Source organism: Pistacia vera, unplaced genomic scaffold, assembly GCF_008641045.1.
Source record: "Pistacia vera cultivar Batoury unplaced genomic scaffold, PisVer_v2 Contig301, whole genome shotgun sequence".
Lineage (NCBI taxonomy): Eukaryota > Viridiplantae > Streptophyta > Magnoliopsida > Sapindales > Anacardiaceae > Pistacia > Pistacia vera.
The window spans coordinates 580,119-597,804 of record NW_022196115.1 but is presented as its reverse complement, the minus strand read 5'-3'; the positions used below and the strand labels follow the sequence as shown (position 1 = coordinate 597,804).

At 36.1% G+C, this 17,686-nt stretch overlaps 2 protein-coding genes across 2 annotated transcripts; both read right to left on the bottom strand.

The window, feature by feature from the left end:
• Positions 1–2,769: 2,769 nt before the first annotated feature.
• LOC116135635 (nuclear transcription factor Y subunit B-4) lies at positions 2,770–3,648 on the bottom strand. Its single transcript, XM_031421348.1, has one exon. It carries the CDS (start codon positions 3,646–3,648, stop codon positions 2,986–2,988), a length of 663 nt encoding a protein of 220 aa, XP_031277208.1. The 3' UTR covers positions 2,770–2,985.
• A 907-nt stretch (positions 3,649–4,555) lies between these two features.
• On the bottom strand, positions 4,556–10,876 carry LOC116135570 (probable methyltransferase PMT26). Its single transcript, XM_031421277.1, has 11 exons — positions 10,777–10,876; positions 9,688–10,376; positions 9,578–9,603; positions 8,016–8,411; positions 7,772–7,921; positions 6,864–7,134; positions 6,538–6,648; positions 6,272–6,446; positions 5,809–6,081; positions 5,259–5,453; positions 4,556–5,134 (listed from the first exon to the last, which is right to left on the bottom strand). Exons 2-11 carry the CDS (start codon positions 10,343–10,345, stop codon positions 4,906–4,908), a joined length of 2,484 nt encoding a protein of 827 aa, XP_031277137.1. The 5' UTR covers positions 10,346–10,376; positions 10,777–10,876; the 3' UTR covers positions 4,556–4,905.
• Between the last annotated feature and the right edge of the window lie 6,810 nt (positions 10,877–17,686).

Below are 17,686 nucleotides of genomic sequence, written 5' to 3'. Positions count from 1 at the left end.
AATGTTGTCAAAATATCTCTAGCTAGATGTTCAATTAGCTTTGCCATATATATATATATATATGCAAGTATCATCTGTTTATATTTTTATCTGAAATACATCTTTGACCGATTACTAAAATTTTGAAATTATATTTTTAATGAATAAAACCTCATAATTTTAAAATGATTTACGAGTATCATATTATATATTTCGGGAATGACATATGTTTAATATTAATGTTGAGGTGTTTAATGGATCCTGGTGATTAGTACTGAGGTGCATGTAAGTTGGTCTGGACACCACGATTACCCAAAAAAGAAAAAATATTAATGTTGAGATCTGTCTATAGATTTCTGTAGATTTACTAAGATGCAAGTGTATCACTTGTTCATATTCTTTCATCGGAAGTGCAACATCAAAGGGACTGTGAGAGAGACGCACCAGAAACTGGGTTTCTTTTACTTCTTTTTTTATTTTTAATTTTTTTGTCCCCCCGGAGTTTTTTAATTTTTTCATCTTCAATAATGTTATCAAGTTAGTACCTTTTTTTTTTTTTTCACGTCTACCTCTATATATTTTTTTTTTATTTTTGGCTAGACATATAAAAGTGCTACCTATAAATAGTCATAGACTACTTACTATATACAACAAGGGAGAATAGGGAGAGATTTCTTACTCAGTTGGTGATTCCTCAAGATTAATCCATTTTGCCGCTAAGAAATTGCAAAACTTAAACGATAATTGAAGAATAAAGTCAGTTTTGGAGCAAATTTTGGTGCAAATAGAATGGAATTTCAATTCATAAAGATTTAAAGTGATAAAATCCTTCATATACATATGAAACTGAATGAAAAAGGTGTCTTAAGGTTAACGGTGAAGAATGAATTATATGCGTTGAGTTTTAAATTTAAACATTCTAAGAAAATTATTTTTCCAATTAATTAAGTTAATATACTAAAAACCCTAAAGAAATTAAGCTATTTTGGTCATTCGAATGATTGAATCTTACCATAGCAGAGCAACCGTGAGAAAAAAAAAAACAATATGGCGTGAACAAACAGATTGGTGAACAATAGGTCCATCTCCACACTCCTCATGAAGATACCGCAAGCCTCCTCCAGTTTCTATGGCTATAGCCTATATACTAATACCACCTTGGTTTCCATGTCAATTTTCTCGCCAAGTCATCATCTACAGTTAATACACCATGACGTTTAAAATTAGGAAATAGCAATTAATCCTATGAATTGGATTATTTTAGATAATTGAATACTGTATATAGTTTGAGGATCTACAATCTTAAATTAAATATATAATTATTTAACGGTTTTTTTTATGTTAGAATATCACGCAAAGAAGCGATAATAAATATCAAAATCGATAACGTATCAAATATAAATCATACACACCACACAGAGATTGTTTTGTTAATGATTACTTAACCACTTTGTCTACAAAATAACATAATAATAAAATTTTAATTACTAAAATAACATAATAATAAAATTTTAATTACTAAAATAACCTAGTTTAATTTAAATAAATCATACTCATCATATAATAGGAATATTCTAGATAAATAATTTTTTTTTTCTACTAGGAAAAGAAACTAAAATTAGATAATTTATTGTCAATGATCACGAAGATATTTGGTTTTATTTTTATAAGGTTCTCTCCTGATCAGAGCTCAGATTGAGCTTTTAAAGCCTTGTGATCATTGGTAGTTACATAATAGGAATATTCTAGACAAATAATTTTGAACCAGAGACAAACAAAAATGCACAAATATGATAGATCCGTAAAGCTCAAATCAGAACAGGATCCTTCTCAATTTTCTTTTGATGGCTAAAAACATTGTTTCTAGATTAGGAAATTGCATGCTTTCGCTATTAAATTGGGCTATGGGATCGGTGAGTAGCCCTTAAAACATTGAGGGCTTCCACTTGCTGGAACTCCTAAATCTTTCAACTTTTGGTAAAAAAAAAAAAAAAAAATCTCTTTTTATTGGTGGCAGGCTTACTCTCGTTCAGTCTGTTCTTTCTACTCTTCAAAATTCTTACCATGATTACAAATGGAATTGAAAAAGAAACGAGGAATTTCTTTTGGGAAGGTTTTAATGAAGGTAAAGATAGTTATTTGGTAAAATCAAAAATAGAGTTTAAACTCTGTAATAAAGGAGGCCAAGGGACTAGGAATATGGTTAAGAGGAAGAGAACTTTAATGGGGAAATGGCTTGGAGGTTCCCTGTTGAGCAATTCTTTTTATGGCATGCTATTATCAAAAGTAAATATGACTTTCATTAAAATTGGTGGTAATGTCTCTAATTGGATCAATTTCTCAAAAGTATCATTCTTTAACTCTTGGAATCAAGGGAAACAAAAAAAAAATCATTTTGAGAGGATGTGGGGATTGTTGATTCTCCTTTGTACGGTCAAGATTTTTACTTGAACCATCCCTCCTTTCAAAATCAATATAGATGAAGTGGGTTATTCTAGGCTATTGTAGTGATTTTCTTTTCAGAATACATTTTTGGTTTCAGTAGAGAGATCATAAGACCAAAGTTTTGTTTTTCTTCTTCTTTTTCTTTTTCAGGATTGAAATCAAACTTTAGAATAATAGATTAAAGATAAAATAGACAGGCAACTTAAGACTAAGAACCAAGATAAATTATTTTAACGCGGATATATAAATTAAATGAAAACTGATTCTTTCCGTTACTCATTTCACGTCGAGGTACTACTGTAAAATAATTCACGTAATCCTTATAACTTATGATTTTCACGCTATCAAATGGAAAACATGCTTTACTCCATAGTAAAGATTTGAATCTGACCAAGTAACTTGAAGTCGCCAGTGATGATGAAAACTGTATTTCTCTCCCTTGACTCCTCTTAATGATGAAGAACACCTTCTCCTATATGGGTTGGGAGAGAACCCGTTTCCTATAAACACTAATTAAAGGCAACCAATAAGATTTTAATCATCTTTCTTTCCCTTTGTTTCTCACCAGTGCCCCACTGAATCAATTTGGTCTTGTGGCTGCAACTGTTTCTGAATGGAAGTTGGGGAGAATGGTAAGGAAAAAGATTGATCACTTGCCACAAATGGTGGTTGACACATTAGGGTTGTGGAAGAATAAACACTTGTATAAGGTACATTTTGATCTTCTTGTTCAAGTTGTTGGTGATGTTGCTGATTCTGATGCACCGATCTTTGATCTGGTCTTTGTTGCTTCGGAGTATTAATTTTGTCACCTTCGATCTCTCGGTATTTGCTTAGATATAGTTTTAATGGACCGACGTAATTCTCAAACCCTAGGGTTGTGATTGCCCATATGATGTCGTCACCATTAATGGTTTTTCGTTTTTCTCGTTGACACTTATCCGATGCTTCTCCAGTTACAAAGCTAATGAACTCAGAGACACATTCTTGCACGGTTTCTTTTGCGTCTTTCGATATTTTTCCATTGCCAGGAATCACTTTTTTCATTATCCGACCAACATTTGCTATAGGAAGAAACCTATCTTGTTCTTTGTTGATGTGGTGGTGGTGGTGGTGGTGATTGTTGCCATTATTGTTGTTGCTACCAGTGCTTTTTACACAAGGGCTTTCTGGGCTTCCACCACCAGGCCCATGAGACCCATTTCCATGGCTATCTTCTTCCATTAATTCTCTAGTTTCTCTATTGGTGTTTGAGAGATTAATTTGAGTTTGGAAAGTTAAATTATGAAGGTGAAATTAATAAATGAAAAGAAAGCCATAAAAATAGGCAAGTGAAATGGAAAGCTATAAAAGACTTGGCTCATTTGCATAAACTGAGTCCCCGGGACTCGCTCCTTGTATTTACTTAACTAACTTCCCTTCATATAATTTTGCCACTTTATGTGCCTTGCTACTAAACTACTCTCCCTTTTAGAGAATTCACACTATAGTATAAAAGCATTGCTATGTAACCTTACCGGAAAAAAATAATATCTTTCTAAGATACAACATGTAACATTATTGTAAAAATATAGTAATTACAGTTCTTGCATAATCTAAAACGTCGTATTTGTGACATCAAACATAAAACTTGTAATGTGAAATCCAGCAATTATAACATGAAACATCGACATGATCAAACTCATTTGTTATAACAAAATATGTATGTCACCTTTTCTCATTTCTTGTGTATATCATATGATCCATAATATACATAAGACATCTTTTAAGCAAACAGGATTTATTTCATCCGCTTCTTTTAGAAAGTATTAAATACTCCTTATTAGAGAGTTAATAATTTTATAAGAGGTGTTAGATATTTTTAAAGGGCATTTTCATAATATTCAGAGGGGTTTATTATACTTTCTTAATGAAGCTTATTGCTAAATGACTTCGCAAGGGGAGAATGAAATAAACCCAGCAAAGAACCATGCCTCATCACTTAGCAAGTCTTCAAACTCCAACAGAATCATGGTAGGTTACATATAAACATGTTTTACACAAGAGTAACCAACCTCAATACAGCAAGGCAAACATTTCACTGCAATAAATTAATGTAATTGAATGTTTGTCATTTAAAAATTCAACAGAATTTCAAACAAATGTCCTCTACATTTCCAAGAATTCATTCGTTTTCAATCAATAAATAATGTAGTATGACCATGATATCACACTTGGCACTCCAGCGCCAATCTCGTGACAACGATAACCAAATTTTTTTTTAAAGTTGGAAACCAAGGAATTTAATTAACATGATACACTGGATATGAAAACAAAAAATTTTAAAATACATGATATGACACTAAGAACCTACTTAACATGATACGTGGCGCCAACGTGGAAGAGAAGCAATGAATTGCAATTAACAACCGAAACAAAAGAATACCTAATCTCGTCAGCATTTTGGCTCAAGAATTGAAGAGCTGTGAGAGCAGAGCGTGCTTAAGCAAGAGCATATTTAATATCTTCCAACTGGTCAGGTCGCCACATGGACTTTTGGACACAAAGCAACCCCTCCTTGTCTTTCGAGTAGGTCATGCGAACCTCCCATTGCATGGATTTAACCAAACTCTCCAATTCATTAATAGTCTCAACGTTATCACGAACGATGAGCTTTCCTTCTGGCCTGAGGATACGATCAACCTCAGCAACTACAGCCACTAAATTACACCTGTAAGATCCATTTAACATTCCAGCATCAGAAGATGGCATACAGAAAATGATGCACTGGTAAGTTCCAGCAGTATCACCCGTAAGGAATGAAACATTATATATCTGTAAATATTAGTACTAACCTCTTCTTAACCTTGGAGAAAAGATGGTCAGCATGAAGAAGATCATATGTTCTAGGATAGGTGTTAAATGATTCACACCAATCATGATATATACCGAACAGACCTCGTTCATATATAATGGGGAGTGTATCTGCGGAGTCTACTGAGACAACATTTAGGACCCACACATTGATATCTTTCAGAGCGGCAGCAAATCTGAAAGCACAACCACAATATCAAAACATGACGAAGGATGAAACAAGACACTATAGTTTTTTATGAGAAATTGCTAACAACACCCAAACCCTACTGAAAGGAGTTTATGGCAGATGTTACTGCCACTTTTGACCCAGAAAAATAGATCATTATTAGTTGAAATAAACTCATTACTTGACCAGGCCACTACCCCATAACAACAATAATCATACACAAATTATTAAAGGTCGAGTTAAACATGTATTAATCATTTTTTTTTCAGAAAGAAACAAAAAATAAATAAATAAGAAAGATCGAAGATTTAATTTTCAGAGAATTTCATATTTTCCTAGAAAGAAAGGCTGATTTTGCTTACCCTCCATAGACAGATCGCATGTCCATGACATTCCTCACAGATGACCAATCTATTCCAAGGCCATTTAGATAAGACTTGGACACTACCCGTTTCCAGTGTTCATAATCTGCAGTGAAATCTTCTGGCGCAGATTTTCCATAGACCCCAACTTGGGAACTCAGCAACCAGTATGGTGGTTTCTCCAACCTTGCAGGCCACTGCTCTGGCCACTGTGACCCACGTTCTAATGATTCTATTGGTACCTTATGCATGCAAGCTTGCAGTGGAACATTCCTGTGAACAATAAATCAAATCAGTCTGTAGGACAGCTAAGAGCAATCAATGTCATAACAAACAATTTCATTCTGGAAAAACTAGCAACATTTTTCCAATTAGGCGACAATGCAAACTTCTTGTCTGCCAATCCATTGATTTTATTCAGTAAGTAATATAATTTCTTTTTCTCAGCTAAGAGGATGATTACCATGCTGCATTTGGATCATCCGTTTCTGGGCACATTGGAGGCTCTTGTTTTGATCTTTTCTCGTAGCACTCATTAGTTGTAGGCTTCTTATATATTGCTATACCCACTCCATTAACTGTATCCTTACTGACGGACACAAGTTCCCAGCATATAGCTTTTGTTAGCTCAGACATAGCTGCAAAAAGTTCCCACAAAATTTTATGAGTTGTTAGAATCAATGAACCTTTCGAGATAGATTTGAATATGTTAAGGTAAGAATCATCTACCGTTCCAAATAGCAACATCTTCACCAATCTTTTGATATATAGGAGTAGCAGACCACACAAAGAAACCACCAGGTCTCAACAAACGATTGAGCTCCAAAAGAAGTTTCCCACCTGCATAATGCAACGATCAGAAGAAAACGAATGCTAGAACCTTAACATGAACTTATAACATAGAAATCACTACAGTTTGTTAGTGGAGTGGCTGTTTAGAGACATAAAACATCAAACAGTGAAACATTAATGTTTAAATTCCAAAAATGGAGTGCCTTCAGAGATAAATCACAAAATTTAAATCAGCTCTATTTCATCTGATTAATATTCCATACCTTCTATATGCCATGGGACTCTGCAACGTGCACAGTGGACTATATCAAAAACTTTGCCCGGGTAGGGAAGTCTCTTTGTTCCCATCACAGCTGATATACCAGGGATTCCCCTTTCAAGTGCAAACTGAACTTGGGCTTCATGTTCATCTTTAGGAGCAAATGACATGGTCAGAACGTCTCTGTCAAAAAGGAAGCCTCCAAAGCTGGCCACCCCACATCCAACATCTAACACCACACGAGAACGTTTTCCCCAGGCAATGTCAGGCACAGTCTGCATAGAGTGCATATATTGGTATCAGATCAAACTTATAAGACAGCAGAGTCGATAATTATTAAAGTAAAGAAATGATGGACAGGCCCACCCATAAGTCCACAGTTGTGCTAACCTAGTTAAAATAAGCTTGTAGATGATAATAAAAGTATAAATAACAACTGCAAATCAATATGAAATAATCATGCGCTGGATTTTATTCAAGCAACTGAATTGAAGGATCATCATCCACAAAGCAATTCTCCTGGAAGTAATTTGCTAAAGTTTGATATAAGATTAATATTCTTTTTAGCAGGTAATACCAACACTAAAAATTAACTTTGCTTACAACTTTCAGATAAAATACTTGAATTACTAATACATAATTCTTACTAAGATGGAAAACATTTCCCTACATCTAGCTTCCAGTTTGGATGCACATGCATTCACCAAAAGATATCACGTAGAAGTATATGTATGGACCTCAACATAAATATAAACAAATGTACCTCTCCAGAAAAAGATAGAAAGAATGGAACGGAGAGAAAACCAAAAGACATATCAAGAATCCACCATGCATAACCATATAGATTTGCATAAAAAGGAGCTAAACCAGCATACAAAGTAACCAACAGAAATCATCAATTGAATTGCTCACCTCATTTATGAAGTCGATATAATGGAGAGCACCATGCTTAAACTGGGTTCCACCACCTGGGAAAGTGAGGTACTCTCCTTCAACTTTCACCCAATTTTGGTGCCCCTTAACTACTGCAAGTTTGGTATGGGGAACATTATAGTACCAGATCTGCAAAATGCAACTTAACAATCATCTTAACAAGAAAGGGCCAAAAAAAAAAAAAGAGAGAGAGGGAAATGTCATGATTTATTTTATCATATACCTTTTCCCTGCTAGTAGGCCACTTAATAGAACGTCTATATCCTTCAGGAAGAGGAACAAGGCAGGTGGGGGGTTCTTCAGGGCAGTGCCTCTCTCGGTGTTCATAATGCTTAGTAGATCGAAGACTCTTAATTGCTTGGATGTTGTCAAGGCATGGGATATAATCAAACCCTGCAGTGGTATTGCAAAGATTCCAATTATATCCACTTTGATTCGCAGAAGATAATTGAGCTTCCTTTTCATTCTTTGACTCTGTTGCTTGAGTTGACCAGGACCCATTTTGTGTGGCAGTATCTTTTGAGAGCTCCAACTGAGCCCCAGAAGGAAAGACCTCATTCAAACTCTGGTTTTTCGATTGGTCATCCTCCTTTTTATCATCAGAGCTTTTCTCTGGCTCCTTTTCATCATTTTGGTCCACCTTCTCCTGAATTTGGCCATCTACTTTTTCTCCATCCTTCATATTGTCAGAGTTCTCCTCTGACTTAATCTCATTCTTGTCCGTATCAGTTTTCTTCTCGTTCTCGTTTGAATTCTCCTCAGAATTAACTTCACCAGCATCAGTCTTCGTCTCCCCAGATTCTGAATTTTCTTCAGTCTTAGAAGCTCCATCATCTGTTTTAATCTCATCATTTTGCGTCTCTATATTCGATCCATCAACTGACTTAGTCTCCTCATTAGACTTCTCATCATTTTCTTGTATATTACCATTATTTTCATTCTGAACCGAACTATCCCCTTTCGTAGCATCCTCAGGCAAATCACCCGTGTTATCTTCAAACTGCTGAGTACTACTCTCATTGCTCTCCACCACCTGTTCCCTCGCCTCACTTTTCTTCTCCTGTGATGGCTCATCCACATTCTGAACCGGTGCCATAGACGAAGACGTCATCATCCATACTCCAACCAAGCAAAGAGCCACAAACACAACAACCGTCACAGTTGGCCAGTAACTCGACGAAGATCTCCTATTATCTATCCTACTATATTTCCCTAAAGCCATGATTCTCTTAATTCAAATCAAAGATCCACACCTAAAGATCAAAACAAAACCAAAAATCAATTATAAATCAAATTAAACAACATTAGATCACTCCAATCTACAATAAATCACTAATCCACTTCAGCTCACATTATCTCTTAGATCAATATGATACCAAATTACCCACTTCACCAAATGAACAAAATTCACTCAGATCTATACTAAATCACTAACCCACTTGAGCTTAAATCAGTAACTAACATCTACTGAACTCTAAACCATTAAAACAAAAAAAAAAAAAAAACANAAAAAAAGAGAGAGAGGGAAATGTCATGATTTATTTTATCATATACCTTTTCCCTGCTAGTAGGCCACTTAATAGAACGTCTATATCCTTCAGGAAGAGGAACAAGGCAGGTGGGGGGTTCTTCAGGGCAGTGCCTCTCTCGGTGTTCATAATGCTTAGTAGATCGAAGACTCTTAATCGCTTGGATGTTGTCAAGGCATGGGATATAATCAAACCCTGCAGTGGTATTGCAAAGTTTCCAATTATATCCACTTTGATTCGCAGAAGATAATTGAGCTTCCTTTTCATTCTTTGACTCTGTTGCTTGAGTTGACCAGGACCCATTTTGTGTGGCAGTATCTTTTGAGAGCTCCAACTGAGCCCCAGAAGGAAAGACCTCATTCAAACTCTGGTTTTTCGATTGGTCATCCTCCTTTTTATCATCAGAGCTTTTCTCTGGCTCCTTTTCATCATTTTGGTCCACCTTCTCCTGAATTTGGCCATCTACTTTTTCTCCATCCTTCATATTGTCAGAGTTCTCCTCTGACTTAATCTCATTCTTGTCCGTATCAGTTTTCTTCTCGTTCTCATTTGAATTCTCCTCAGAATTACCTTCACCAGCATCAGTCTTCGTCTCCCCAGATTCTGAATTTTCTTCAGTCTTAGAAGCTCCATCATCTGTTTTACTCTCATCATTTTGCGTCTCTATATTCGATCCATCAACTGACTTAGTCTCCTCATTAGACTTCTCATCATTTTCTTGTATATTACCACTTTTTTCATTCTGAACCAAACTATCTCCTTTTGTAGCATCCTCAGACAAATCACCCGTGTTATCTTCAAACTGCTGAGTACTACTCTCATTGCTCTCCACCACCTGTTCCCTCACCTCACTTTTCTTCTCCTGTGCTGGCTCATCCACATTCTGAACCGGTGCCATAGACGAAGACGTCATCATCCATACTCCAACCAAGCAAAGAGCCACAAACACAACAACCGTCACAGTTGGCCAGTAACTCGACGAAGATCTCCTATTATCTATCCTACTATATTTCCCTAAAGCCATGATTCTCTTAATTCAAATCAAAGATCCACACCTAAAGATCAAAACAAAACCAAACGTCAATTATAAATCAAATTAAACAACATTAGATCACTCCAATCTACAATAAATCACTAATCCACTTCAGCTCACATTATCTCTTAGATCAATATGATACCAAATTACCCACTTCACCAAATGAACAAAATTCACTCAGATCTATACTAAATCACTAACCCACTTGAGCTTAAATCAGTAACTAACATCTACTGAACTTTAAACCATTAAAACAAAAAAAAAAAAAAAACAAAAAAAAATTCAGTTATGATTTAAACACACAAGTTAATTGTAATTCAACTTCAAACATGAGGTTATCAAATTGAACTTAGATCCACATCAAAATCAGGTAATTTTTTTTAGAAGAAAAATGAAAATGCTTAAATGGGTTGTTGTACCTTATTACAGAAAGAGCAGAGCAGGAGCAGATCTAAGGGGAGTGGAGCTGAGGCTTTGTTAGTTATCCATTGATGTTTGGGAGGTTTCTATTTTGAGAGAGAGAGAGAGAGAGAGAGATATAGAAGGCGAATTTAGGAAGAGTAGAATTTAGTCGAATTTAGAAATTTTTTATTATTTATTCATATTTCTTTTTCTTTTTCTTTTTCTTTTTCTTTTTCTTTTTCTTTTTCTTTTTTTATTTTTTCTTCACCTTTGAATTTGGTTACCACGCAGAGAAAGAATCTAAATTACCGCCCTCTGCCGCGGGTTAATTTCAACAGTGATCAAAGTAAAAAACAAACTCCCGTCACTGCCGCCATAAGAGCTCAAACCACGGTAAGGACTAGAACATCTACAAAAGACTCTTTATATGACTCAAACTTTTTATTTTAAAGAGTTTATTTATAAAAATAAAAGTTTAATAGACTCTTTATCCTTTAAATATAAATTAAAGAGCGAGTTTGACTCTCCATATCTAAAAAGTCAAATTTCACTCTCTATCCTAATTTTAATTAATAAACTACAAGTTTCTATATATTTTTATTTATTAATTTTTTTTCCTATTAAGTCTTTTTCTTGAAAATAAAGAACATCTTCATTCAATTTAAAGAGTCCATTGGATTTAAATAAAAATTTTGTTTTTTATATTTAGAAATTAATGAAGATATTCTTTATTTATATGAAAGATGCTCTTTAAAATAAAGAACATCATTAGAGATGCTTACAAGCTACTCACTAAAAATCTCCAAACAAAAATGTTTTTATAGATTATGAAATAACAAAAAGTCTCATTTGCAAATAATGACACTAAGATTGGCCGAACGTATATATACCCAAGGTTTGCCTTAACGACAAAGTGATACTTAAAAGGTTTTAAAACGATAAATAAGTACCTTCCATCATATGCTGTTAGTGATTTCCGTTTGATAATAGTGAAAAGACTAAAATGACATTGAAAGTTTGATATTTTAGTTTTTTATAAATTTAAAAATATCTGAAAAACCCCCTACGTTTGCTAATTTAACTAAACACCCAATATATAAAAATTTTATAAAATGACAAAAACACCCCCACCACCCACAATGCCAGATTCCGGCCACCAATGCCGGAATCTGGCCGAAAAATTGCGTTACGACACAAACCCGTCGGATCTGTGTCGTAACGCGTCGATCTGGCTTTTTCCGGCCAGATCCATGGCGGATCTGGCGGGAAAAGGCCAGATCTACGGCCAGATCTAGCCGTCGAGGTCGCAAAACTCTTGACGGCTAGATCTGGACGTAGATCTGGTCTTTTCTGGCCATATCCGTCATGGATCTGGCCGAAAAAGGCCAGATCTGGCCGTCGAGGCCGCAAAACTCTCGACGGCTTGATCTGGACATAGATCTGGCCTTTTCCATCCAGATCGACCCGTTACGGATCTATGTCGTAATGCAATTTCCCGACCAGATTTCGGCGGTGGTGGCCGGAATCTGGCACTGCGGGTGGTGGCGGTGTTTTTGTTAGTTTATAAAAATTTTATATGTTGGGGTGTTTAATTAAATTAGCAAACTTATGAGGTTTTTTAGAAATTTTTAAATTTATAAAAATCTAAAATATCAAACTTTCAAGGGCATTCTAGTATTTTCACGATTATCAAACGGAAATCACTAACGGCACATGACGGAAGGTACTTATTTATCGTTTTAAAACTTTTTGGGTACCACTTTATCGTTAAGGCAAACTTTGGATATGTGTAAGTCGCTCTCCTCACTAGGATTTAGTTTGGGATTGTTAATTTTCTCCCACAATCAGTTATGGATCAATTTTAAAAATAATTTATTAAGTGTTTGTTTTGTTAAAATTGTAAAATTGCTTTTGATTTTGGGAAGTCAAATATAATAAGGGTAAAAAGACCAAAATAAATATTTTTAAAAAAATTATTATTAATTATATTAACATTATATTTTATTAAATAAAAAAATTTAAATTTTAAAAAGTTGAAATCTCTCCGGCGAATCCACCGTCGGCGATTGGTTCAACACCACCTACATCACTGCATTCACCAGTGGCCGCTATACGTAATTATGCCGGTGGTGTCGATAAATAATGTGGTGTTTTTCAACAGAGAGCCGACAGAAATTACGTCAAACTTTACGGGGCAGCTGCAGCAAAAATCCATATTATTTCACGACATCGCCGGCACCATTGTGTAGATCATCGTATGGTGAACGTAATGATTCCGAAGGCCTTATTTAGTCGCCGGTGGACATTTCGCCAGCGTTAGGGGTTGTCACCATCGACGACTCCGGCGGCCAGATCCAGCTCTATTATTTCCAAAAAAAAATAAAGAATATAAATTTTAATATTATCGTAATTATCTTTTTAAAAGCAGCTTTNGAATTAATGCACATTGTCAACTCTCATGGCTATTCAGCTCAGTTTCTCCAAAAGGAAGCAGAAATGAAGTCATTAAAAACCCAAATGGCATCGCTTCAGCAGGAATATCTTAAGCAAAAACTCAGACAACCACAGACTTTCCTTGAAATGTCATTAGTACCAAACCCTTTTGATTCCACAACAGCATGGCCACAACCCTCTTTTTCCCCTTTTCCAAAAATTAGCCAACCGTTGGTCTCACCTTATATACCTTCTGGTGCTGTTCAAGCTTTTGGCAACATTGAATAGTTATATGCCAAGCTCCGCAAAGAACGTGATGAAAAGATCAAACTGGAACGAGAACAAAATAAGTGAGAAAAGTATTCTGCTAGACCGCAGACCCCATCCGCTGATATTTCTGACTCTTTCTCTTCCAGTCACTCAGATCCTCCATCTCCTAAGCCTCATCGTCCTTTATCTAAGGATAAAGCTCCAATGCACATAATGATAGTGGAAGACCGCCAACCTTCTGCTAATCCTGCCTCTTCAGAAAATCCCATCTCTTCTAATTTTATGAGCTCTTTTTTTAGAGACATGGTAAAAAGACAACGTCTTGTCGTTTCGGGTTTTTCTCAGGATTCTCTATCTACCTTCCAAATAGAATCAGAAGCCGATATACCTTCGACTGATGAATCATTTGAAAGTGACTTTGACTCTGACAGTAATACTTCTGATCAACATCCTAATGTTTATCCACAACTGATGACCCATCAACCTTAATCGTCTAGACCACCTGTTGTTTCTGAGGTCGATGATGAGATGTCTGAAGGTGATGATTCCATTCTAGACTCTCCGCCTATGTATCAACAATCTCATCATACTTCGGCTAAACGTGACTCTTATACGGCTTCAGCAAGGCTCCACACTTTTACCATCGATGATCTTCCTCCACATAAATGGAGAATTCGGATGTATGAATTTCAGGCCTAGATGTTTGCTTTGCATATATACTGGGTGCATGCATGTATTGTTGTCGCTTGGATTTATGGAGATAGTAATTACGAGACTGCTGAAGCTCTTCTTCCTACACAGTATCTGGCTGTCAGTCCGAGTACCACCATTCTAGATAGGCTGAATCGGCATCGAATTGAGCATTGATGGAACATATACATGTCTGTTTGGCTTGGAGTAATTTCTCAGTGTAGTTTGGAGGAAAGAGTTCCCACTGAGCATCATTGTGAAAGGATGGTCATAGTGCATCTGGAATGATTTGATTTTTTTCAAAAAGGATTTTTTAAATTGATCTAGTCTAAACAGGATGATCAAACATATTATGGACGAGGTCATATGGATAAGACCGATGAAATGTGACTTGATGCTGAGAAAAATATAGGCCATCAGATCTGATAGAGTGATGTCTGTGAAAAAACATTATAGACCATGCCATTTTGGTAGACATAGGACCTTTGTATCGGGCAAGTTGGTGAGCAAACACAGATTTCCATTTGTCAAGGGTTTTGAACCATCGGAGAAAAGTCATCAAAGAGCGTAGTTCAGGGGTTGAGGTTGACTGGTATTGGGAAATTATTTTCAACATATGATGGATCGGGAATTGAATAGCAATGTGGTATTGATGTAACATATACCAAAAGAACCATAATAATTCTTCTAGAAATATGATATCAAGTCCTGGAGGTAAACAAAAGATTTTTGAAATGGGGTAATCTGGATGGACCCCTAACATATCATACATGGATTGACCACATTTTTCAATGCATTGAAATTGGTAAGAAAACATGAGGGTGGTAGCATTTTCATCAATGATACGTGTTTGAACAAGGTCATCGAATTCAGGAGGTATGTCTGGAGTATGGTTTGGTGAAGAGGATGATGAACAAGAACTAGACTGGGTTAATGGTTGGAACATGAAACATGGAAGAGGTTTGGATCTAGGGTTCATGAAACCAACTTGTTTAGTTTTAGGTCTGGATAAATAATTTGCAATGGTGTTGATGTGACCTTTGATATGCTGGACGGTGAAAGAATATTTACTGAATCATTCTGCCCAGCGAAGTAACTGCTGATGTGGAACTTTTTTCTTATGGAAACGAAGTATTTGATCAAAAGACTTCATATCAGTTTCAACAAAGAAATGATGTTCAACAAGGTGGAATTCAAACCTTTCAATGGCATTTTTTACTGCTAATACTTCCTTGAAAGTAGAATGATAATGCTGCTGGTGTGGTTTGAATTGTCCACTCTGGTATCAGCACAAATGTCGGTATCCGCACAAATGTCGTACCTTGTCCTCATCTTATTCAAAAAGTACTGCACCCCAATGAGTGTCACTAACATCCGTCTGAAGAATGCGTTTCCCCGAAGAAGGAATCTTTAACGGCTGTGTATGGAAGGATGAGCGCTTAAGACTCTTGACTGCATTTGTCTGCTTTTCAGACCATTCTGGAGGATTCTTCTTAAGCATCTGGGAAAGTGGAGTAGTGAAACGAGAAATGTTGGGAATGAAACAGCGCATGTAATTGGCAATTTCCAAGAATTGTTGTATTTTTTTCTTGGTTGTGAGGACATCTGAGAATTTTTGCAATTCATTAGCAGTATGAGGCTGAAGATCATACATGCCATCAACAATCACCATACTAAAAAAATCAATCTTTGTTTGTCCTAACTGTATTTTCTTCTCAGAGAGCATGATACCATAAGTGTGGATGATATCAGCAAAGTCACGAAGAAGACGTATATGAGATTCCTCATCTTTTGAAAAGAGAAGGATATCATCGATATAAATGAGACATGTATGCAAAAGGGGAGCAAAAATCTTTGTCATGGCTTTCTGAAACAGTGATGGAGCGACTTTAAGTCCAAAAGGCATGACTGTCCACTGGTAGTGTTGATTGGGAATACAGAAAGCAGTCTTATGACGATCATCAGGATGAATTCCAAGTTGCCAAAATCCAGCTTGGAGATCAAATTTGGAAAAAAATCTTTGCATTATGGAGATTTGCAAAAAGAACTTGTCTGGAAGGCAAAGGAAATTTATCATCACGGAGAAAGAAATTCAATGGCTGATAATTGATAACAAGTCTGAGTTTTCCTCTGGCCTGTTCTGCCCATTTATTGACAGAAAAAGCTTCACATGCCCATTGAGAGTCTGTGGGTTTAATCAATCCTTGAGATAAAAGCTAAGTACATTCTTGTTGGGCGAGATTGAGATGTCTTGGTGACATGCCGGAATGACTAGCTTTAGTGGGATTGATATCTTCGCTCTTGATGAATAGAAGACGGATAAAGAATTCTGAATTCTTCCATAATGGATGAGCACATTTAGTGAGAAAATTAGCATGAGAATCTGCACAAGAGCGGGAAATAAGCTGGGTCTTGATCTACTCAATAGGATTGCCTTCAATCTGGAATAAATTAGGCTGAGTGGTCCAGGATTGAAAAAACATCTTGTACCGAACACCATCAAGGAGGATTCTAAGTTTACTGAGTTTAGAGTAAACATTAAAACCTAAAACCATATCTTTGCCAGGTAGATCGGAACCAAGAACTTTATGAAAAGTGAAAGATGAGTAGTGAAAGTCTCACTATTAGCCGTGTAGAAGACCTCCTGGTGAGGTTTCCACTGAGAGGTTGGGAGGATCTTAGGGTTGATAATGGTATGAGTAGCACCTGTATCAAAAAATGCTATGACTAAAATGAGCTTGGAGTATTTGGTGGGGAAGATCTGAACTTTTGCTATAGGTATGTAACATGAGAAGGCTAATGATGGAAAGGATTGTGGTGCTTGTTGGATATGGTAGAAATAGTGGCAATCATCTGAATCGGGGGACTCAGTATCAATGGCTGCAAACTGGAAAATAGTGTCTGAAGTGGGTTCTTCATCCATGGAAAACCAACTTTCAACATCATCATCAGAAAAATCTATATCGATGAGCTGAGAAGTTGTTGCATCATTTTGATTGACTACTTGGGCTTATTTGGACAATTTTTGGCAAAATGAACCAGGCAGTTGCACAAATAACACCGATTAGACCGTTTGCCTTTGCGTTTCCTTTTCCGAAGAAACTTGCGGTTCTTGAAACCTCGAAATTTGCGTCGAGCCAAAGCATTAGGTGGAGAAAACTTAATGCGTTTAGAATGAAACTTCTTCTTGGTAGGACAAGAACATGAGCGATCTGATTTGCATTTGATCTGCAAGTCTGGTCATTGACAAACCTTTGTCAGCTGATTAGAACGCTTCATATAATCATCAAAAAATTGTTTTTGAGAACAGAGCTTTTCCAGAGCAAGAATAACAAACTGGTAAATTTCACCAAGAGAAGTGGATCCAAGTTGTTTGTTTTGGGACTACATAAGCTTGGTTGCTTCATGACTAGCTTATCTAGATCTTCCTCTAAAATAGACAGTTTGTATGAAATATCTTATATCCCAGAAAATCAAAAAATCCAAGACACTATCCCTCCTATTGTAAATCCTTATACAGCCTTTTCCAAGTCC

Bases quoted from the DNA above. Each gene is read 5' to 3' on its own strand.
- LOC116135635 (XM_031421348.1), bottom strand. From the start codon at position 3,648: ATGGAAGAAGATAGCCATGGAAATGGGTCTCATGGGCCTGGTGGTGGA.
- LOC116135570 (XM_031421277.1), bottom strand. From the start codon at position 10,345: ATGGCTTTAGGGAAATATAGTAGGATAGATAATAGGAGATCTTCGTCG. The intron at 6,082-6,271 runs GTAATCATCCTC...TATTGTTCACAG, and splicing joins GATGATCCAAATGCAGCATG to GAATGTTCCACTGCAAGCTT. The intron at 5,454-5,808 runs GTAAGCAAAATC...TTGTGCTTTCAG, and splicing joins ATGCGATCTGTCTATGGAGG to ATTTGCTGCCGCTCTGAAAG.